At 45.2% G+C, this 24,889-nt stretch overlaps 1 protein-coding gene across 1 annotated transcript in view; it reads right to left on the bottom strand.

The window, feature by feature from the left end:
* RBM33 (RNA binding motif protein 33) overlaps window positions 1-24,889 on the bottom strand; it is a gene marked incomplete at its 3' end in the record, with an annotated part of 94,125 nt that overhangs the window by 31,528 nt on the left and 37,708 nt on the right. Inside the window, exons 9-14 of the mRNA XM_015413439.1 lie at window positions 20,885-21,090; window positions 19,612-19,876; window positions 15,278-15,336; window positions 4,991-5,150; window positions 3,319-3,644; window positions 996-1,253 (exon numbers count right to left, since the gene is read on the bottom strand). Coding sequence (XP_015268925.1) covers window positions 996-1,253; window positions 3,319-3,644; window positions 4,991-5,150; window positions 15,278-15,336; window positions 19,612-19,876; window positions 20,885-21,090 — 1,274 coding nt within the window. The remainder of the gene's footprint in view (window positions 1-995; window positions 1,254-3,318; window positions 3,645-4,990; window positions 5,151-15,277; window positions 15,337-19,611; window positions 19,877-20,884; window positions 21,091-24,889) is intronic.

Here is a 24,889-nt window from a genome sequence, read left to right as displayed (position 1 = left end):
CAAAGGCTTTTCTCTGTTTGCGTCATGGACAGCAGCGGGGAAGGGGAAAACTCTGCAAACAACTCTCCCTTCTTTCTGAACTGGGGACGCTTTGGTGCGAGCAGCAGCAAACCTGAGCACTGTGCAAGGCTAATAAGAATGCCCTTCCCCCTGCAGCTGGGCTCCTAGGCCGCTGCCACCACGGGCAGGGCTTCTGCTTGCTCCACACTAGGCTGGCAGAATCCGCTCTCCCCTGAAAACCCCAAAAGGGTGCTCGTGGGGCTCTGGTTTCAAAAGCCTCGCCTGCGGCTCCAGGAACGAGCACTTCCTCTGCGCAGGATAAAGCATCTGGAACAAAGCAACCCCCCCCCATACTGATTCCGCGACAAATCAGTGCAGAATTCTGCAGTCCTGTTTTAACAGAGGGACAGAGCCATGGGGGCAAGGAAGAGCTCTCTTAGAAAGGCACGGTGTAGAGGAGCAGAGAACTAATGCTCTCTTCCTCCTTGTTCTCTGGAGGAATGAGAGTGAAATGCAGTCCAGGACTGCTAATAGTGTGGGATGGATGAGGATACTCAAGTGAGCAGGGCAGGAGATAGGCAAGCACTCCCTGAAGCCTTCTAAATACAAGAAACAGAATGCATGGTGAGGGTGTGTGTGTGTATATACACATACACCCCCACACCAATGTTCCCTCTAAGCTGAGTTTCCTAAAGTAACAGAATGACTTTCAATCTAGAAAAGACAAAAGAAATGCTAATGTAGCATTTTTTTTCAATTTTTCCGAAAATTTCCGTTTTCTTCCGGAAAAAAACGGTTTTTTTCCCGAGCTTCAAAATTTCCGGAAATTTTACATCTCTATATGTGTGTATATATACACATACCCCCCCCACACACACACACTGTAACATGAGAGGGTTCTCACTCATATTATCCATTTTAAAGGTGCCCTTTGGGGCTAATTTCCCTCCTCCTGATAAACCATTTTTTTTGTTGCTGTGTTTAAAACAACTCACATGTCTGGGCTTTATCAGCCCCTGCCTCTGCTGACACTGCATCCGACTGTTGCTTGGCTGCTGCTGTGAAGTCTGCATGTGAGGCCTGAACTGGGACGGGGCCACAGGAATCAGAGGCTGGGGAGGCACAGCCAGGAGGTGGTGCTGCTGCTGGTGCTGATGCTGCTGGTGGTGCGGCTGCGGATGCTGCGGATGCTGCTGTGGCTGTGGGTGTTGCTGATGCTGATGCTGCGGTTGCAGAGGAGGGTGCAAGGGTCCCTGAATGTTTTAAGGAAGAGGGGAGAAAGATGTGTTTTAAAATAAAAATCAGGAAAAGCTTCGGCAAGTCACTCTTTGTGTACCAATCATCACAATTAGCAAGCTGGTCTTTGTATACCATGGTCACCACGATTAGCAAAAAGAGAGACCCATAGAAATTATTTTAAAATCCTCCCTGCCATTCTCAAATGAACTTTGATCAAGGATGCTATATTACATTATTACATCACTATTATTACATTACATTCCTACTCTTGTCTAACAAAAGGAGCTTTTGACTCTTGAAAGCTTCTACCCTGAAAATCTTGTTGGTCGAGAGCCAGTTTGGTGTGGTGGGTAAAAGTGGTGGACTCTAATCTAGAGAACTGAGTTTGATTCCCCACTCCTTCACATAAAGCCTGTTGGGTAATCATGGGTCAGTCACAACTCTCTCAGAGCTCTCTCAGCCTCACCTACCTCACACGGTGTGGGGAGAGGAAAGGAAGGTGACTGTAAGCCACTCCAAGACTCCTTTGGGTAGTGAAAGGCAGGGTATGAAACTAACTCTTCTTCTCTAAAGTGCTACTGGACTTGAAGGAGCTGCGGTGGCTCAAGTGGTTAAGACGCTGAACTGCAGGTTGTGGTAGGTCAGCAGTTCGAGACCTGAGTGTGCCGCATGACAGAGTGAACTCCCGTCTCTAGTTCCAGCTCCTGCCAACCTAGCAGTTCAAAAGCAAGAAATTGCAAGTAGATAAATAGGTACCACTTCAGTGGGAAGGTAACAGCGTTCCGTGCGCCTTAGTGTTTAGTCATGCCGGCCACATGACCACAGAAATGTCTTCGGACAGCGCTGGCTCTTGGCTTTGAAATTGAGATGACAACCACAACCCTAGAGTCGGACTCGACTGGCTTTCGAGCAAGGGAACCTTTACCTTCTACCTTACTGGACTTGAATCTAACTATATTACAATATGTTCACTTCTTTGAAAACGAGGAAAACTAACTGGAGTCTGAGTAAGATACTTATTGCTAAAGTACAGTATAGGTATTTTAATTTTCATTAGACAGCGGGAAAATCTAAAAAAATACATAGGGCGCACGACTGCATTCACAGGCACCCTCACAGGAAATACTTAATTGAACCAGCAGAGGGGGCTCTAACCTTTGCTGTGACCCAATATAATTACACTAGACGGTGCTGAATCTACTTGCTGTATGAGGGACGTGTTTTTAAACAATAGGTTATTTTCATAGCTCTGCTGAAATCAATCAGTTTAGGAAACCATGGAATACTGAACAAAATGTCACATTACAAACTTTTCTAATCTCATTAACGGAGAACAGTTTTGCAAAAATTCAAAGCGGTTCAACATCCTCACTCTGAACCACCACGCAACTAGGAAGCTGCCACTAACGCTCTTGTAGTCCGATTAAAATGGGGGGGGGCATGTTTTTATGCTCGGCACAGCCGCAAGAAGGCACGCTTAAAGTCCTCGTAACATCAGACCAAACACGGCATGTGCAGGTGGTGTTTTCAAAGGTTTCTAACAGTATTCTGCTTAAGCAACATATGTTTTGGAGGCTTTGTAATTTGCAGTCTTCGTCACACTTCATCAACTTCACAAACTTCAGAAAGAACGGGGCCGCGGGGTGGGGGGAGCTTTAATTTGCAGTGGTGAGAGACGTGATTTGAGGTCTCTAAGAGAATTCTGGGAAGCTAAAAATGGTCCCCCCAAACCAAGGGAATCCATTTCCAAAACTAATCACCATCCCCACTCTTCACAATGACTGCAGGATGAAAGAAGGGTGACAGTCTCCCTAGTCGTCAAAACGAGATGCTCACAAAAGGGCAGGCAGGGGGTGCCTCAGGAGGAAAGCTCAAGAGGCTCTTGACAGATCACGGAATGGTCACGCCGAGCATTTGGTGACGGCTCCATACAGGATGAAAGAAGGGTGATAGTCTCCCTAGTCGTCAAAATGAGATGCTCACAAAAGGGCAGGCAGAGGGTGCCTCAGGATGAAAGCTCAAGAGGTTCTTGACAGATCCCTGAATGCTTACGCCGAGCATTTGGTGACGGCTCCATACCTGAATGTTGGGCTGCGTGTGAGTTGTCATGAAGGGCTGCCCGGGGGCCTGCAGGTACGGCTGCCGGGGGGGAAGGAACGGCCGCGCATTTCCGGCTCCCGGCTGGTTGAAGTGGAGAACTCCCACGGGGCCTTGCGGCTGAATGTTTGGCCGGACCAGCCTCTCCCTGGGGAAGACGGGCTGCTGCCCTTGTTGACTGAAGCCTGGTCCGGGCTGACTGAAAGGGAGCGGGTTCTGGCCGGGAACAGGATGGCTGCTGTTCAGAAGAGGCGGTGGCGGAGGAGGACTCCGTTGCTCAAATAAGTGGTGGCTGGGAAACCTTGGATCTACCCCCCACCCAAAATAAAATAGACACGTTACCACTCTGCCTATGAATCAGATCTCCATCCTGCTCCCTACTGTGCCAAGAGTCACACTAAATCATAGATACCCCTGAAAAAAACGACTTAACTCCTACCACCCCGTGAAACCTGGGTGTCATTGCAACTTCAGGTTTAGCAGAAGCAGGGGGACAATCGGAATTAGAGACAATCGTGGCTCTGAAGTCCAACCTGCTCCTGCGAAGTAAAGCCATCCCCCAAACACCATACCTAATCTCCAACTAAACCCACACAATGCAAACTATTATTGTTAGTACATTTCCATCCTCATCTTCCCTTAAGGAGCTCAGGGCAATGAATTTTTCCTCCCCCTCCTCTACTGTATTTTTTCCCCAGCAATCCAGTGAAGTAGATTATGCTGGGAAAGAAAAACAGTCATGAAGCTCAGTGTCTCAGAGAGGGGATTTTGCTAAGAAACTGAGTTACAAATTAGTCAGCCTTAGTCCAAATTCTGCATCTGCCATGGCGGCTTTAGGCAAGCGACATCCATAGCCTCAGCCCCCCGCCGCCCCAGTCAGCAGTATCTGAATACTACTGAGCAACCTTAGAGGCTTATTATAACAATTACAAAAAGGTGGTCTATGTGAAGCCCTTGGACATCTGAAAGTGCTATAGAAATGCAATTATGAACAATAAATCTGCAACCAAAATGCCTGCAGGAGGTATACTGGCAAGCAATTCCAAAGGGGGAGAAAAAGGGGCACATGGTATCAAGTCAGACCACTGGTCTACCAAGGTCACTGTTGTGTACTCTGATCACAAGATGCGTACCAGGTGCCAGGCCAAGGTCCTTCACATCACCTCCTACCAAAACCCTTTCAACTGAGCATGCCAGGGACCGGAATGCTGGCAAAGCAGACGCACTATCACTAAGCCAGGGTCCCACCCGGAAACCATTTCAGGGAAACCGTGTCAGTCACAGGGTCCATTATTTCTCCATCGGAAGCAACGATAATGGGCAATATAAACGGCAAACCAGAACTGATGCCTCCGGAGCCTCCACTGCTCTGACACAAGCCACCTTGAAGTTGGCACCCTGCCGCCTGCTCCAGTCACGTTGTGTTGTAACAGAGAAGACAGAGTCATTTAATACTTTCCCCTAAAGCCTGGACAAGCGAGACGGCTTGGAGACTGGGTTCTAGCGGCTAAATTCTGAGCTCCCAATTCAGTAGCTTTTACAGCAGACTAGAGATGACCAATGTAACAAAATCTGGCTCAGCAGTTCAGACGAAAGCCAACCGACTGCTCAGCCAACTCAGAGTGATGCTTCTGATACACACAAGGGCCCTCACCTCCCATGAAGAAAGGCTCTCTGTCCTGTGGGGGCGGGGGTGGCAGCGGTGGGGGTGGCGGTGGCGGCCCTCGCCACTGGTCCTGGAGGGGGAGTCTGGGGGCTTGACTGAAGTTGGTAGGAACTGGTCCAGGAGGGTTCTGCTGGAAATCAGGAGGTCCCTGAATGCAAAAAGAGGGGGAGAAAGCACAAGGGTTAAGCCGGTTTTGGAGCAGTTCTTTTACGGCCCATTCAGAAATCTCTTCTCCTTTAAAACAATCCAATTATTCCCTGTAATCTGTACAAACTGGGAACCCTACTGAGTCCTATCTGCCACTCTGGCAGCGACACTGAACCTAAGCACTGTATTCTTTACGATGAATTCAAAATGTTTTAATAATCACAGCAGCACCGCAGGAAGGCCACCTCTTCTCCAGCTTACTGAAATCCATGCAATTATTGACCTTCTATATCCCATTAATCCAAAAAGTCTGAATGTCTACTTTAGAAAATGCTCCTGACATTTATCTCTTTAAACCGTGCTATTCTTCGCTATCTATTTAGTACAACCTAAGCAACCAAAATGAAGCCACTTTAATTTTCAGGATGTCATAAATTGATTTCCCCCCACCCCCTTTCTGAAGTAAAGAAATCATATTTCGAGAATAACAGGGATCCAGTGTTTGACACATAATCACATAACCCTAAATACTTAAGCATCTCAACTATTCATTACCAAAGGGATATGAAAAATTAACATAGATTTGCCACCTTTGGTTTTAAATAAATTCCTCAAAGACTGATACAAGATTCAACTATTTCGTAACCGGAATTGGAAGAGGCCATTTAAATAGAAGCTCTGTAATTGAAACTCACCTTCCCCCGCCACCCCACCCTGAGTTCTGTAAAGGAGTATGCTGGGTCATTTGCAGACTTTGAAGAAAAGGCCCATTTATTACAGATGTTTGGACACTGACCAGCTAAATTCGTTAGACATGACGGTGTTCTGTCATTATACCCCATCCCACACAGAACAGTGCTCAGAACCTCCTCAGCCCTGCTTGGGTGAATATTTAAAAACGAATGCTGCCTAAAATCTATCCACACCTAAACGTGTGGTTGGCATGCAAGTATCCAAAGGGCTGTCACACAGAAAACAAAGCAAACTTGCTCTCTCTTGCTCCAGAGGGCAGGACTACAACCATTGTACGGAAATTACAAGGAAGCAGATTTCAGCTTAACGTTAGGAGGAACTTCCTAATGCTAAGGAGCATTCAGGAGCAGAACAGACTGCCTCAGGAGGTGGTACCCTCTTGTCCTGGAGATCTTTAGCCAGAGGCTGGAGGGCCGTCTGTCAAATTATGCTACATAGTGTATTCCTGTAGGGAGCATGAGTTGGGAGACAGACTAGATGACCTACAAGTCCCTTCCAATTTCCAAATACTGTAACTATGGTCCTTGAACACTCCTCATTCCCCTACTGCACAATTCTCCTTACAACAAAGAAACCCTTCTACGTCATACAATGGTATTTCCCATCACACGCGTAGCAATGAGTGTGGCTGCTTCTCTGCCATAGGAACAGGACCCATGCATCTCATCCTAAGCTTAGCTGTCCTGGAGCAATGCAAGTCAAGGCCAGACTCTCCACAAAATCCCACACACAAATGATCCACAACACAGTCGACTCGGCACAGCTGGATTATTTTTATGCCATTGTGTAAATGTAAAGGAGCTGCGGTGGCTCAAGTGGTTAAGACGCTGAACTGCAGGCTGTGGAAGGTCAGTACTTCAGCAGTTCGAGACCCGAGTTGCCGCATGATGGAGTGAGCTCCCGTCTCTAGTTCCAGCTCCTGCCAACCTAGCAGTTCGAAAGCAAGAAATTGCAAGTAGATAAATAGGTACCACTTCGGTGGGAAGGTAACAGCGTTTCGTGCGCCGTTGGTGTTTAGTCATGCTGGCCACATGACCACGGAAATGTCTTCGGACAGCGCTGGCTCTTCAGCTTTGAAACGGAGATGAGCAGCGCAACCCTAGAGTCGGATTCGACTGGCTTTCGAGCAAGGGAACCTTTACCTTTACCTTTACCTTACAGAACACTGACTGAGCTACCAAACAGAAACTTCACCTGTGGAAAGACATACCACAACCGATAACCTTGCGGCTCCTTACTCTACAATACACCTGCTATACTCCGAGCTGATACTGTACATTGCAGCCTCACACAGTGCTTGTGTGTGACCGGGCTCCCTTGGAAGGGTTCCATACTACCCCATTCCTTTATGCAAATGATTAAAGATATAGTTTTCATTTCTTGTTTTGAAAACCACAAGTTTGCCCTATACGAGGAGGAATTTTGCAGTAGACGTGAACTGCAGACCCATTAAGGGAAAAATGAAAAGACACGTGCAGTATAGTAGTGTAAGCTGCAATGGATCCAAGTGCCACTGGGTTAGTAAAAATACTTGATATGACAAACTTCTCCTAAAACTCGATGCAGGGTAATTTTTGTCATCATCAACAGGCATACAATGGCTAAAACATTATGTTCTAGTAACGTATTGCCATACCCAGGCCACAATACTTGCTTTGGAACTCTGCTCTATTTCAAAGGCACCGATGCACAAATAAAGTTATTCTGTAGCGGACACAAATAAAGTCTTAAAAAGCACAAATGCTTCCCTTTCTTTGTGGTTTCACTTGACTAGCCTGACAGAGTAGCAAGGTATAAAATCTCTCCAAGTAAGGCTTTTAATGAGCAGACAAAACTGACTAACTTATATTGCTTACATCACAGCACTGTATTTTTCCTGCCGCACTTCTCATTCCAGACCTTTGGGGCCTCCACGGCCTTATTCCATTCCACCACCAAGTAAACTGGAGAGGCTTGCAGCTCTGTAGGGTAACACACATCATTAAGATCCTTCCCCACTTTATACAAACAATCACCACACACAGTCAATGTGCAGCAGGGCTACCTCTGGGCTACCTCACAAACTCTTCCAAACAAGCCAGGCCTTCTTGTCCAAGTAGAGCAGAAAGGCTTCTCTACTCCAGAGCAGACGGGAAATTGAAACTGCCAGCTTAGCAGTTCGAAAGCAAGAAATTGCAAGTAGATAAATAGGCACCACTTCGGTGGGAAGGTAGCAGCATTCCGTGCGCCTTGGTGTTTAGTCATGCTGGCCACATGACCACGGAAACGTCTTCGGACAGCGCTGGCTCTTTGGCTTGGAAATGGAGATGAGCACCGCCCCCCTAGAGTTGGATTCGACTGGCTTTCGAGCAAGGGAAACCTTTACCTTACTACCAGTGAGAGCTCATACCTCTTTTTTTATCCCAACACAACCCAGTGCTCACTGCAGAAAACACAGATAAAGTCATTCTCATACCATTCCCTGTCAGCCAGGAGAAGAGGAGGAGACTGGATTTATACCCCGCCCTACACTACCGGAAGGAGTCTCACAGTGGCTTACAATCTCCTTTCCCTTCCCCTCCCCATAAGAGACACCCTATGATGTAGGTGGGGCTGAAAGAGCTCTCTCCAGAACTGCCCTTGAGAGAATAGCTCTGAAAGAACTTATGACTGACCCAAGGTCACACCAGCAGCTGCAAGTGGAGGAGTGAGGAATCAAACCCGGTTCTCCCAGATTAGAACACCAGCCCAAGGAACACCATCGTGCAAAACTGGAAGTGGAATATTCCAAAAGCAAGCTTCCTGTTCTCACAGCCCTCAGAAAATCCACCTAATCATCACAGGATATTTAAACAGATGTACTTATTTCACGGAATTCCACATCGTTACATATTTAATGCTCGATATTTATACAGCGCCCTGACCTGCATGGTCCAGCTGAGCCTGATCTCATCAGACCTCGGAGGCAAAGGAGGGTTGGCCCTGGTTAACACTTGAATGAGAGACCACCAAGGAATCCCAGGGTTGCTATGCAGAGGCAGGCACCGGCAAGCCTCCTCTGATCATCTCTTACCTTGGGAAACCTGCAAAAGTCCGCTGTGACTTGACAGCACTTCCCTCTACTACCACTTATACAGCACTTGGGTCTCGAACTGTTGAACTACAGACCTTCCGGTCCGCAGCTCAGTGTCTTAACCTCTAAGCCACCGCGGCCCCTTCTCGTGAATTAGGGGGTCCTAAATTATATTTAACCGATGCCCAAGCACTGTTAGGCAACTCTTTCTCTTATGCCCCCTTCAGTTGTACAACGTACAGAAGGCATTACCTGGGCATAACAGCAATTACTTTAACAAAAGTGCATTGGCAACCTGTGTCGATGGTTTGTTCTGGAAATGAGTGGCTCATTGAACATGACTTCCACATACACAGGCAATACTAGTTTCTGAAAGAACATGAGATAAGGTTACCTTAATCCTGTCAAAGAATTACACTTATTTTGCTTTCCTTTTTATCCTCTCAAATATCCTCCCTAGTTAAGAAATTAACACTCTCTCATACAATTCTTACACAAATTGTACTTTTACTTTTCGGCATCTCTTGTTAATTACATGATGTTATCTACTATAATCCATTCATGAACCACTGATAACTTTGGCTACCAACAGAAGAGAAAAACTTAGCATAAATTGCTTAGCGCAAAGTTAATCTTATAAAGGAAGGAATAAAGAGGATCTAACAGCTATTATGACTTATCAGCTTTCCTAGAAGGGTCACTCTATACTTTTTTCCTAGAGCCTAATTAAATACCCTAACAATGTCATTGAAACTTCACGAATCTTTCAATAAATTACATCCTGTCTCTACAACATGTTTTCATTTATTAATCTCACTTAAAATGCAAAGAGGCTGGGAGAATGCCACTGACACCAACGCTGGGAGACTCTGTTAATTCTTATTAAAACAGCATCAGTGCAAAGAGTCAGCGACCAGAGTAACCTATGATACGGTTAAAGCTGGAGCTAGCAGCCACAAAATATTAATCCTCTTATTTTAAAGCAGCCACTGGACTTTAACTTCTCTTGGATAAATGACCTTAACTCAGTTCTATCACTACAGGGCATGATTCACACAGAGGTGGCGCATGTCTCAAAACATGTTCTGCGGTTCTGCAGCCAGTGTTCTTGGCAAACCAGTTTTGAGGACTGCCAGATGACTTTGAATTGGCCTCATGATGCAGCTCTTCGTATGACGCAGGTCTGCAGCGGTTAGATGTGTACAATGCCTGCAAAAGGGAACTAGGGTCGAGCCTGAGAGTATATGTGAGTATTACAGGCCAGTTCTGTGCATAATAAAACACCTTTGAAGCCAGGTTCCAACAATAATCAGAGGCAGTGAAGGAATCTTCAAGGCCTCCAACCCCAGCTGCTTTAAGTAACTCCAAGAGAGGACCACCAGCTGGACAGCTACAGCAGCTGCTGCGGATTAACAACCACCCTATTCCCCAACGCATGATACCCTTCCCTGACCAGGAGAGGGCAGATCAGTAAGAACTGCAGAACCTCAGGCCTGACCCTGAGTGAGGTCTGCCTCTTGTTCTCAGCGGATTTAAAGAGAGTCGCTCTTCAGCTTCCTTGTTTTTTTCATATACCAAATGCAACACTTAGGAAAGAATTGTTCCAAAGTGCATATGCTAAAGCTTTTACAAACAAAACAAAAAAAGAGTTCAAAACTACTTAACAGCCTCTGCATCGTGAAAATTCTCTCCTCCTCCAATATTTCAGCTAAAGCGGACTCCTCAGATTGACGTGACACTGTTTTTTTCCTGCAAACTACCAGCCATTTCAGTTCAGAGAGGAAGAAGACCACTGTTTGAAACCGTCTGGGAGAGAGGTACATGACGACTCCTGTTTCCAGAGGAATTTTCCTGAAACAACCATCGCTAATCGCTTGTTAAGTTTTGCTCACCTAACGCCTGCTTGGATTCCAAGTATGGAAAAACAGGGCAGTCACATCTATCTTAGAACTGCACTGGACATGAGCTTTTATTTACTGGATGGTGAAAAGGAAAATGGAGAAAAGGTAAAACTTCTGCTCAGAGTTGCCTGAGTCCAAAGTCTCCATCTTTCGTTTCCTGGCAGTACCTGATATTCGTAAAACAAGCTTTCAAACATGGAGGCTATGTTCAGCCGTTACTTCTAACAGTACCTAAGAGACTTATCCTGCAACCCTATGTATTTCTTTTTTTAAAAAACATCAGTGAAAAACCACATGACCATTATTGGCTGCCGCACCAAGAGTCACTAGTCTTGAAACGGGAGGCCAATAACATTTCACAGGCAAGTTTCAATAGTCCTGCCTATGCCAAGGCCCTTTCTTCCATAACGAGCAAGACCACTCCTGAACCACTCTGCTTCAAAAATCAAATCCTTTATTCCTGCATAAAAAAAACCCATGTTCAAAGAAAAGGTTCCCAGCTGCATGGAAGGCTTCTCGGCCTCCTGACATAACCCAAGTTAAGCAACGGAGATCGTTCCTGTACCCAGTCAAAACTACTACCTGTAGTGACCCTAAAATAGAAGGCCACTCGCTTCAGTGTTTCTAGAGGCCAGAATATCCAGAGTAAAGAGTTTAGGTGCTTGTTTCAGAAGCTGTGTCTTTTAAATGGTTACAATCCATCCAAGGCAAGGGGAAGGGCAGGAGTTCCGCTCCAATTCTGCAAAGGTAATTTCATTACCTCCAATGTCCAAACGACACTGATCCAGATTACATTCTCCCAGATCATGTTAACTACATTCCAGCCAATTTTTCCAATCACACATTTTGTTTTTTAAGATGCCTGCTATATTCTACATATGCCCGTCTCCCATTAAGGATGTCTACATCCACGGCCTGACAGGTACGGCCCACGGCAAGCACCCACCACTTTGGCTTGATAGGACCATTTGCAAAGAGGAGGCACCGCACAGAGAGCCACGAGGGAAAGGGTGACTTCATTTCAGGAGCCCCCTTTCCCACTCATTTAATAGCTGTTACCATCATGTTTAGCTTCTGCTCCTCCTCCTGCAGATGGGAATTCACTGATATGATTAAATTTGATGGTATGATAATGTATGGTAATAGTGATTAATCAGAAGCCCACCAGCAAATGGAGGATGTTTGTTATTATGTCACCTGCATTTTAAATTGCATTTCTCCTCTGCCAGACTGACGCTATTTGACAGCGGGAGGGGGAGGGGGAGAGCGGGAGGATCTCACACCGCATCTGTTTTGCTACCACTTATGGATCTGATAAGAGAAAAATGCTCGTCGCTCCGTCACTATTGTAAGCACTGTAATTATAGAGCTACATCGACAAGTCGCAAAAAACCCCACTATGCGCTCACGAGGAAAGCTTGCTGGAGGCACTGAGGAAGCTCAGTTGCACATCTGCAGGAGCCATAATAGGAGAGAAATGTAATTTGATTCAGCAGTCTCATTCAAACATGATTTGCATGAAATGCCATATAAAAGCTCTATCCAAGAAATGTCAGTCATGACCACCTGATACCTTGTATCACGCTAGAAAACAAAACAAAATGCTCTCCCTCGTACATGGGATTTGCCTCTGCTGCTGCTACACAGTAATAGAGTGAAAATTTCATTTACTGTTACGCCATAACAAAGGCAGAATCAGAGCTGTAATTTGGTTGGCTTTTTAAAATGTCTTACACCTAAACAAACAGTGTTACAAGGGGGCAATCAGCTGTCTCTCAAAACCAGCAATCACAAGACACTTAGAACCAGAAAGGATGTGCCATAAAGATCTATTTGCACATGTTTTAGATGTACTCTTAAGTATAACCTAAAAAATGTGAAATACAAGCAGGACATACACCCTTGCTCTGGTAGCTAGTTAGCTACAGAGCCAAGGACAGGCTACAGTTCTCCGGTTTCTTGTCCATAAGAATATTTGAAAGAGTTAAGTCTATCTCTGCCAAGTACTAGAATCAGAACTTCCCAGAATTGTGGTTTTCAAGAGTATACAGTGTGATCTCAACAAACGACTTTTCTCTTTCTTCCTTGGCACATGCTAGTCAGATTAGATGAGGTCAACAAATTATTTGCTTTTATTTTGTGGTCTCCTGAAAGCGTTGCATGACATTCCACACAACGGAGGTTCATTTCTGCTTTTTAATATTTACAATACTATATAAATAAGCATTTCCCACAATATAACAGAAGAGTATGAATTTAGAAATTCAATGCAAAAATGGGGGGAGGGTCTACAGTCAGGTACACAATCAGAATCAGGTATACAATCGACAATTGTACACAGCTTTCTCTGACTGCAATGTCTTGGTTTTCTAAAATTCAGTAGCCTGGCGGGATAAAAACTGAAGAAAATAAGTAAGAAGGATACTACTGTTTTGCCACCTCCATCAATATCTATAACTAGACTGCCATACAGCATACACAAGACAAATCTGTATGCACGGAGCAATTTGCAATTGGAGCTTGAGAGAGACAGTGGAAGTGGGACTTGTTCTACCTTCTCCAAAGACAGGTTAACACATGGTTGGTCATTTTCCCATCTCATCCAAAATTGGGTGACCATGGCTACACACAGGACTTCCCTACCTCCCCCCCACCCCCCAAGCAACTTTATTCTGGCTCAAGTTGCTCTGCCTAATTATCAAAAAAGGTATGGTGGGCTTGCCCTGAACTAGATGGCCCCAGCTACTCTGATATTGTCAGATCTCAGAAGCTATGCAGGATCAGCCCTGATTAGTAGTTGGATGGGAGACCAGTGAGGAAGTCCAGGGTCACAACATGCAGGCAGGTGATGATAAACCACCTCTGATCATCTCTTGCCTTGAAACCCCCATGGGGGTCATCACCATAAGTCAGCTGCAAGTTGATGGAACTTGCAACCACCTCCACGATGGGTTCATTCTGCTCAGTTTTGCTTGAAAGGGATTGAATGTTTCTGTTCTTATTAGATTAGGACTTCATGTGCACTGCATGAAGGCAGAAGACCACTATCAAGTGGCCATTTCAGGGGACTTTTTAGGAAGCACTTTCTTCCTCAGCTGCCCCCCACTTGCCCGCCATAACCTAAACTCACACACCTGGACCCTAACTAATGGTTAGGCCAACTCATTCATCTGGCCATGGGCAAGCCAGATAGTCTGGGGTCCCAGACTAATGTAACACAGTCCAGGCATCATTAGTTCCCAGTATAGTTAACATTCAGTATTTAGTGAAAGATGGTCATAACGTGTTCCATTCTTTTAATAAATCTTGGCGTCTGGGTAATGGAGGTACTCTTTCAGACAGGAATTTGTTAACAAAATACTCTTTATTTTAAAAGGAAATCTGTTTTATGGAAGCGGGGAATATCTCTGGTTAAAACAAAGGCTTGAGAGCACACTCTACTAAGATCTTTCATCACAAAAATAAAGAGCTGGCAATGCTATCAAGACGCCCATAGGTTTCAAGGCATTTTTAGTATGTTTTAATATAAATTCTGCAATCATTACTGCGGCTATCAGTAATCCCTCAGAGAAAATGCAGGCACAGCCATTGATTAGATAGGCATCTTTAAATGAGAAATAATCCTCCTATTGTAAGAATATGGAAATCACAATTCTACTCCTGTATTTTTGAGAGGCACATTTCCTACTTCCAACTAATTTTTGTATCTACTGTCAAGTACAAAGAGTAATTCTGTATATGCAAACAATCGTCATGGTTGCTTCAGCAATTGTTCTGGAGTTAAATTTTCAATACTCATATAATTAAAGGAAATGCATGAGGAAAACGAAGGTGATGATATGGTCCAAACGTGTCCACTACATATATGGATGCTCAGTGTGAAGAAATTCTTAAGACTGAAAAAGGGTTAAATTTACATACTGCAAGAATATGAATGGCAAGCAGATTGTGCGCACTCAATGCCATTCGAAGAACTAATCAATCAAGGCTGGTGGATTAGCTAAGAGAAAGAGCTGGTTAGTGTGTTTCAAAAGCCAAAGATAAGGAAGAAGAGGAGGGTCAGTCAATGCCAGATCAACCGCTGATATTAAATGCTTAAAATAACCCAGCATGGTGCTTTTTTTATTAAATACGCAATTTTCCTATTTATATGGAGAGGACTGTGATAGAAAGGTGCGTTTTTAACTCCCCACTGGACAGACTGGTTCAACAATTTTACAATTAAGCAAAATTAATTCTGCTCTCAAAAATTCATCGACCTTAAGCTTTTAACAAACAATTTTCAGCCGCACAGATCACTGTCAATATTTACAAATCCTTAAAAATTGTATTTCACTGGCCCTGCTTGTATTTGCCATATTAATATTTCCTCGCAAATGTATGCTCATCCATATCACAGAAGAAGAAACAGCTGCTACTCACGGGAAATCTCTGGGGTCCGACGGCAGGTCTTGGCTGGGTTGGGACTGGCAGCAAGGGCACTGAAAACAAGGATCGCACCTTTGAAATCAATTTGTCTTAGCCAAGACTCCGTGCCATTTTTATCAGCCATCACACTCCCAGGCAGCTGCCTCCCCCCAATCCCACAAATAGCTGCAGGCAGTCAGAACCAGTTAGTGGCATGCAACAGGGCAATCAGGAGCCGAATGGCATCGGCTACAAAAACGTATAAGCCTCGTTTTCTGTAGAACTGGGAGATCTCTGTGCAATTTAGATTTTTTTTTCTAAAGGCAGCTCGCCACTTTGGCTCAAGCACCAGCACCACTCAAAACTGGACTAAATCTCCAAGCACATTACATCAGACACATGCCTGTACTCCATCCCTGTCCCCCTCCCACCCACCCCACCCCCCAAAGTCAACAGCAACACCACAGTAAGTCAGCCCAACTGTGCCATCTTTTTCGAAGTTTTGCAGATTTTGTTCTGCTTCCTACAATAGGGTTTTCAAACAATTTGGATTGTTTCAGGAAGCTCCGGAACAAAGGAAGTTGTGATGTGGGCCTTCTGGAAATATAAGAACCAAACACTGGGGAGGGGGGGGGGAATCTAATGCCCTAAACAGAGTGTAATTTTCTTTAGCATGTTTATTTTGACTTACCCTTTAGTAAGCTAATTTAAGAAGCCCTTCATGCTAATTTTATGTCCCAATAATACCTGAACTGAAATATTTATGGAAAAAATGGAAGGCTGGGCATTATTTGGGGAGAAGTAGTAACTGAAAAATTAAGGATACAGAGTGTGGGTTCCTTATATTCTTCAAATTTAAGTAAAAACAAAGAAGGCATTGAAAACTGTTGACACATTAATTTTAGCACGCATAAAGAATTCTGTGCGATTTGCCCTGGACATGATTGTCCACTCATCTGTTTTAACCAAAGTCAGCCCTCACCCACTGAGGTCACTTGGACATATCAGAGTGCCAATTACAATATCCCTTCTACCATGCGGTGGCTCAAGTGGTTAAGACGCTGAACTGCAGACCGGAAGGTTGGTAGTTCAGCAGTTTGAGACCCGAGTGCCACATGACGGAGTGAGCTCCTGTCTCTGATCCCAGCTCCTGCCAACCTAGCAGTTCGAAAGCAAGAAATTACAAGTAGATCAATAGGTACCGCTTCAGTGGGAAAGTAACAGTGTTCCGTGCACCTCGGCGTCTAGTCATGCTGGCCACATGACCACGGAAATGTCTTTGGACAGCGCTGGCTCTTCAGCTTGGGAACGGAGATGAGCACTGCAACCCTAGAGTCGGATTCAACTGGCTTTCAAGCAAGGGAAACCTTTACCTTTACCTCTACCATGTACGAGGAGACAACTAAAATAATAATTTCAGCTTTGGTTTTGATCTGACCTCTGGCCAATCTGGTGAATTTATAACTTGATTTCTTATTTGGATTGTTATATGTATTTGCACTGTAACTGGCCCCTCTCCAGTTAATGTGCTACAGAAAGTTTTCTGTCCCACATTACTGGAGGAAAGGGTGTAAAGATTGATGACAGGGAGCACATGATACAAGGCCACTGAATGAGCATGTTCTAAGTTCAACATACATATAAACTGGTATTGCTGCCTCTCATCTGAATTGTAAAAGGAACGTTGGTTTGCACAAAAATGTTTATGATCAAAGGCAAAGCAAAGCTGTGTAAAAAGGATGCTGAATATAGCAAAAGCTAATATATAAATAAAGAAAAACAAATATTACATGATGCATACAAAAATGCAAATATTACATAGCACATAGGTTGCAGTCAAGTATTAAGCAATTACAGATAAGTCAGGTGTATAACCAATTAATAAGTCAATTAAAAATAGCACATAAGCTGCAATAAAGCAATTGTAGATGAGTCAAATGTAGGTCAGATTATTGAAGTCAGTAGAAAACGAAGGTTCCGGATATTAATAACTTTGTTTCAAAAATCTTCATCATTAATAAGTATTACAATTTTCCACAAACAAAGCTGGGATATAGACATTTCAGAAAAACATCCCTTAAGAAAATATACACATTCTACAAATGGGCAACCAGTCACAACTTTACAAGCTTCAGAAGGAAATAATACCAAGGATTCTATCTGCTGGTATTGCCTCGAATATTTATATATTAACTTTTGCTATATTCAGCATCCTTTTTACACAGCTTTGCTTTGCCTTTGAGGTTTTGCTGTGTGATCGCTTATTGTTTACAAAGATATGCACAGAAGCTACAAAGGCCGTAGTCCCCAAGGCTGTGCACACCAGGTACAGAAGTCTTCTGACTTTCCTTTAGTGATTTCTTTTGCTCCTTACTCCCACTCACACACCTGTCTCTACAGAAATTAAGGCAGGGAGAGAACAGTACAAACATGAAAATGGCTCCTAGACTGCAACTATAAACGGGGAGGGGATAACACAAGACAAAAGGCATATGGTGGTATCTCACATTGCCAGTCTAAGGGCAAACTACAGCTGGTCCAAACTGTAGTAACCAGATTGTTACCCGATGCTATACAAGTGATCTATCACATCTAACGTACTCCATTGGCTAGCCACTTGTGTCATGACTGGTGTGCTGGTATTGGCTGGTATGAAGTGCTGGTATTGGCCTCTGCATATGAACTGGCCTGAACAGTAAGACCTGCCTTCAATGCCCTGTCCATGTGCCACTTCTAGCAACAATTCTGCAGGATGACCACACAGTGCCAAGAGCAGTGCCAAGATTACCAAATTCCTTCCCCAGGAAGTCCATCTTGCACTGTATTTCATTCTTTTTAGGAGGACTCCTCATATTTATTTAACTAATGCCCCAACATTTGCTCCCCAACTGGGACTCAGAGAGGCCTAAAGTCACTCTCCTCCATTTTATTCTCACAACTACCATGGAAAACAGATTAGACAGCGTGACCGGCACAAGGTCACCCAGCAAGTTTCCATGGCAGAGAGAGGATTCAAACCTGGGTCTCCGGGACTCAAGCCCGACACTTTACTACCCCCCACTGGCTGGCTGTAGCTGTGGTCTTGTCCTACCCTGGTCCTACTGCTACTGGATTAGCATGTCCGCTTGCTGCCCTTAAGACTTTTTTTTAGAGGTTCATTCAATGGTGAGACCTCATTTGGAATACTGTGTGCAGTTCTGGTCACCACACCTTAAAAAGGATATTATAGCTTTGGAAAAAGTGCAGAAAAGAGCAACTCGAATGATAAAAGGGTTGGAACACTTTCCCTATGAGGAACGGTTAAGGCGCTTAGGGCTCTTTAGCTTGGAGAAACGACGACTGAGGGGTGACATGATTGAGGTTTATAAGATTATGCATGGGAAAGAGCAGGTAGAGAAAGAGGTACTTTTCTCCCTTTCTCACAATACAAGAACCCGTGGGCACTCCATGAAATTGCTGAGCGGTCGGGTTAGAACGGATAAGAGGAAGTACTTCTTCACCCAAAGAGTGATTAACACTTGGAATTCACTGCCACAGGAAGTGGTGGCGGCTACAAGCATGGACGGCTTCAAGAGGGAATTAGATAAGCATATGGAGCAGAGGTCCATCAGTGGCTATTAGCCACAAGGTATAGATAGGGACTCTGGGGCAAGTGATGCTCTGTCATCTTGGTGCTTGGGGGGGGTCAACAGTGGGAGGGCTTCTAATGTCCTGGCCCCACTGGTGGACCTCCTGATGGCACTGGTATTTCTGGCCACTGTGGGATACAGAGTGTTGGACTGGATGGGCCTTTGGCCTGATCCAACATTGGCATCTCTTATGTTCTTATGTTCTTCCCCAGGCAGTCCATCTTGCACTGTATTTCATTCTTTTTAGAAGGACTCCTCATATTTATTTCACTAATGCCCCAACATTTGCTCCCCAATTGGGACTCAAAGAGGCCTAACGTCACTCTCTTCCATTTTATTCTCACAACTACCATGGAAAACAGATTAGACAGCGTGACCGGCACAAGGTCACCCAGCAAGTTTCCATGGCAGAGAGAGGATTCGAACCTGGGTCTCCGGGACTCAAGCCCAACACTTTAACTACTACCTCCCACTGGCTGGCTGTAGCTGTGGTCTTGTCCTACCCTGGTCCTACTGCTACTGGATTAGCATGTCTGCTTTCTGCCCTTAAGACTTTTTTTTAGAGGTTCATTTTTTATCATTGGGTCTTTGGTGATTTCATTGTTTCAAAGAATTGCTCCTTCTCCGTTAACTACCTCGGGAGCTGTTATTAGCTAAATGACCAGAGACTGGCATTTCCAAACAAATAAAATGCATCGGTCCTCCAGATAAAAATCTCACCTTGTACAGGAGTTACTACATTCCCTTTGAAGTGTGGGTTAATATGTATGTTCTTTGGCTGCTGAGAGGTCACTGGAGGAGGAGTCATCAGTATCCTTGGTGTTTCTAGCTGCGGTGGCATATGGATCCCTTGAGGGGGAGGTGGGGGCGTGTGATGCTGAGGGGGAATCGGCAGCAGGCCCTGCAATGGTGGCGGCTGCTGCTGCTGCTGCTGGAACAGGTTCCTAATGGGCTGCTGATGCGGAAACATCCTTTGTGAGTGGGACTGAAATGACAAAGGAAAAACAAACAAACATCACTGCTTGGAATCCTGTTACCTTGGTGTTTAAAAACAACAACAACCACCCGCGTGCCACAAAAAGAACATAGGAGACTTCATGAGACGTTTTCCAAGTTTACAGTTCCATAGGAGATTTTATAAATTCACTGAAGATAGCTCTATCAACAGCGAGTGGAAACTCCACATCGAGAGGCGGTATTGCTCCAAATTCCAGCTGTGGCAGCAAAAGCAGGAGACCGCTTTTTGTAAGATTTTCATGCTGCTTAACTGCTGTTGGAAATAAATTGCTGGACCAGATTGGACTTCTGGCTAATCCAGCATGGTACTTGTTTACATAATGTCATGCAGATGCTGTCCCCCAAGACACTTTGAACCAGTGTTCCCTCTAAGCTGTGCATGTGAGCGGCGACTCATTAACACAGGAAGCCCTGCTCAGCAGCAATCTGGAGCCATGCAGGGTCTTGCATTGCCCATTGCCCATGTGAAGACTACAGCAGTTATATTCTGCTGGGGGGGGGGGGATGAGAGTGAACATTGTCAGAACATCCCTAAACGGCATATTCTTTACCCAAACAGATTACATGAGGAACTAGCACCTACCACTGACAGTCAGTTTGATCCAGATAGTCAAACACATGTGCCATCTGGGCTGAAGTGAAAACCTGAGCCACTAGGAATTTCTTCCCCCTTTACGGCAACCTTCCACATCACACAGCAAGCCTTGCTGGAAGCTCTTAAAAGCACTTTCTTGGTCTCTCCAGATCTGTAGCCTACTTTCCCCAGGGCTCAAGGCGGTGCTGCAGCTCTCAGCAGCCTCAGGATGAGACTAGGGGGGGTACACGTGCTATTTTATGCATTCCACTGGCAACAGTGGCTTGGCTTAGGTATATGCAAAAAAATCCCTTTGGCCAAACTATTCGGCTCATTGTTTAGAAGCAGATGGACACGAGCGGGCACAGGATTCTGCTTTGACCAGCATGGCATTAAAGGTACCGTAACAGTTGTTTGGGTTGCCAGCAGCGCCGGCCGGTGGTCCTTCAGCCTGCCCCGTTCATGGTCTCTCCTTTGTTCTCCCATTCCACGACACATTAAAGGCCCTCCTCGCCTTCCTCCTCTTCTTGAGCCGTAGCGCCCCTGTTTGAGCTGCCGTTCCCTCTCTTCGAATTCAAATAATGCTGCTTTGGCTTCTGCGGAAAGTTCTATTGTACGAGAGAAACGGGCACCATTGGTGTTTGCCAGAAGGATTAGAACAGCAATCAACTGATAACATTTTGACGGTTGCCACGATAGAATTACACGGGCCCCTTTGATAATATGGTATGCACCCCAAGACGACTGAGGAACGTTTAATTCACGTAATCATTTCCTGATATCCTTTTAATTTGCAAATGCATGCTTGCATTTGGCGAGAACACATTTTTTTGTTCTTTCAAAACTAATTCTCCTCCCTGTGTCAAGTTACTGAATGTGAAAAGAGACTGTCTTCCCCCCTCCCACCCCCTAAATTTAACTAAGTTTGGCTTTTGGAAGATAAGCATTTCTATAGTAGTTAGGGTTTCAAGATGTATATTTAAAACTCTTTGCATTAAATTCCCTGTGTGTCTCAACCTCATTATGACAACTCATGTACATTGAGAACATATGGCTACTAATGGGAAAAACTCACTAGCTGCCTAGAACAGGAGGCTGATCCCATCACCATTCTCAGTGTCTGGCCACATATCAACCTCTGTTTTTTTAATTTAGATTTCATTCCTTGCTTTCCCTTCTAGTTTAAGTAAAGCTCAAGAAATTCATGGAGAAATGTCCATTTATTTTTATTCTAATTTCAAACAAAGAGCACAGAATGGCAGAATACTTCATAAATGAAGACATATTTTTAAATAAAATTACTGAAGTATGCTACTAATTCTAGCTTCTCTTCAGAACACTCAAACAGCTCTGTGTACCACCTGTAGCAAAATTATTTATTTATTTGATTTATATACCGCCCTCCCCAGACGGGCTCAGGGCGGTTGTACAGCAAAAACCTCCAAGGGAAAGGAATTCAACATGAAAACACATTGGTGGTTCTTTGACAGAAGCAAGGAAATGGATCCTCAATCCCTCCTACTGTAGTGATATTAAAGGTCAAAAGCCCTTCAAACATTGGATATGAAGTTCTACAGATACCACAGTATCACAGTCTTACTTTTGCCCAGAGAAGCACCTACGGTTTTACCCCAATGGCAGAAGATCTTGTGAGCTTTTGCAATTATCTTCGGTCATTATAGCCCACTGATCTCCAACATGGTGCCCTCCAGTATTTTTCTTGGCACCCAACTGCTTGTCACCAGACAGCATGTTTCCCTCAAAGCACAGACCCAGTCCTGCCTCCAACAGTGACTCTGATTCGCCCTGCTCTCGCGACAGCCATTTTGTGGCAGCACCCACTCCCTACCTCAACATTCCAAAAGTGCCCACAGAATCAACGAGATTTGGGGGGGGGGGTGGAATCTCTGTAGTTTCATTACATAGCAGACCACGTGTTTTCTGTTTTTGTTTCACTTTCGATTAAAGCAGTAAACTGAGAAGTAAACCCTGGGCAGCACTAATAGCTTCTGAACTGCCCCCTCCACTGTCCCTGGCCTCAGCACTACGGGTTGGTTCCCACTGGCTTTTCTACTTGTGAAAGAAGGGGGCGGGACCCCTTTACAGAACAGAAAAGGCCATTACAAGGACTGTGGGACTTGTGTGGACAAAGGCCTTGTGGGATGAGAGATGCAGAGCAGAGGAAGAGGTCAAGCTCCAGCGGAAAAGCCAACAGCCATTCAACCCTTTGTCCTTTTTTCTTTTTGCAAGGAAAATTCATACTTTAAATGCAATTGGACAAAACTGAAAATCTTACTAAGCAAACATTACCTTGAGGTTTAGCTAGGGTTGCCAGCGTCCAGGTGGGGCCTGGAGATCTCCTGCTTTTACACCGGATCTCCAGCTGACAGAGATCAGCTCCCCTGGAGAAAATGGCTGCTTTGAAGGGTGGGATCTAGGGCGCTGTACCCTGCTGAGGCCCCTCCCCTCCCCAAACCCCGCCCTCTCCTGGCTCCACCCCCCAAAGTCTCCAGGTATTTTCCAACTCAGACCTGGCAACCCTAGGTTTAGTCAAAAAAAAATTCCTCACTGTGTTCTGAAAGGGGCTGGCCATCACGTCTACAGGGCTAACTGCTTGATGAGGCCTTTATTTTATCAAGAACTGGGGAAAGCTGGTACTAACCACTGTGCTGTCCAAAACTACTTCCCCCCCACTCCCTTGCTGAGGATGTTCTGTTACTGTTTCCTTTTGTACATTTCAGCTTGAGAACCAGGACGCAGCTTGGAAAAAGGCAGCACAAAATGTTCCCACAGAAACTGTTGGCTTCCTTAGCACTGGGAGAGGCACACTAGGCACATAAACTCAGACCGACCCAAATTGTGGAGGTAGATCCTGCTTGAAACGGCCGACGTGCCTCAAGAGGGCTCAGACCTCTCCTCGGCCTTGCTGTGTTCCCTTCCCGCATCCCCCCTTCCTCACATGCTGTTCTCGCAGCCAAACTCACTTCCTTCGCTTCACCACCGCGCTGCCATCTTTGGAAATGCGAACTGGCCTTGAGAATGGAGAATGGACAGAGTGCAGACCGATCAAGAAGAGACGGTAGAACCTCTGGAACACTGCACTGGAGTCCCCGTCTTGGATGATATATTGTTGTGAGCACCGATTTCAAAATGTAAAATGTAATTGATTGTATTATCTGGTTTTAGTGTTATGTATGGCAATTGCCTCTTGTTAGCCGCCCTGAGCCTCGGGAGATAAGTCAAATAAATAAATAAATATCAGATCGTATACAGAGCACAACAATGGGGGGGGGGGGACAGCAAGATAACAGGCAACAAGCATGTACTACAGGAATCCACAACATGGGGCCTATAGGCACCATGGTGCCCTGCTGACACCTTTCCTGGCCTACGCCAAGTATTTCGAGAAAGTGGGCAGGGCCAGGTGGGGGTTTTGCCCAGCAGGACTTCTGACTGGCTGTAGAGATTTCAAAAAGATGCTGCCACAACACAAGGATCTTCTCTGCGTGACTGAAGCATCACCTCCTGCGGCAGCCATTTTGTGGCTGGACCCACCATCCAAAGGGGGCCGTAGTCTCAAAAGGGTCGGGGGGGCCCTGATGTAGCAGCATTGCCGTTTCCATGATAAAATAAGATTCTGTCCCGCCTTTCTACACAGTTGGGATAAACTCAGTTTAAATGGATTTATCTGACATTGTCACATCTAGTTTACAGTCATTCTTGGATTTTTTTTCCACCTCACCCCAAGGAATGAGTACCAAACTCGGGAAAATAGGGAACAGGAGATGGGGCCGATCTAAGAAGTTGCCCTTAAGGGCCACACAGAGCTTCAGAACCACCCTTGCCTCTTCCTGCAAAAACGCCTCTGCAACCGTTTCTATATTCATGCTGCCCACAAACTCCTGTGGAATCCGGGCAGCTGAAAGCAGCACACATTCGCTAGCAGGGAAGCAGTCCCTCGCTCCAATGCAATTATGGGGGAGGGGGCATAAACCAGGACTAGAAAAAGGCAAGGCAACCTAGGTGCCGATGAGTGTTATCGCACAATGCTAATGTACTAGCCAACCATTCGCAGATCCGGCCCAGGACAGAATTCTCCCTTTCCTGTCCTGACACCTACATAAGGTAAGTGAGATGGAGAGTGACTGGCCCAATGTCACCCAGTGAGCTTCATAGCAGACTGGGCTTCCCAGTCTAACACTAAGCAGTACACCACACTGGCTCTCCTTTGGGGGTTCCCATTTGTCTCAAATTATCCTCCTAACTCTGTCATTGGACCAAAGTACAGCAATTTGCCCAAGGCTACTCATTACTCATACCCTAAATGTCCTGTGTACTTCACGGAGCACACAAGTTTTTACACGGTCACCCATGAAACCATGAATACACTTTGGTGGTAGAGATTCT

Source organism: Gekko japonicus, unplaced genomic scaffold (assembly GCF_001447785.1).
Source record: "Gekko japonicus isolate JY-2015 unplaced genomic scaffold, Gekko_japonicus_V1.1 scaffold105, whole genome shotgun sequence".
NCBI lineage: Eukaryota > Metazoa > Chordata > Lepidosauria > Squamata > Gekkonidae > Gekko > Gekko japonicus.
This window is presented reverse-complemented; position numbering and strand designations above follow the sequence as displayed.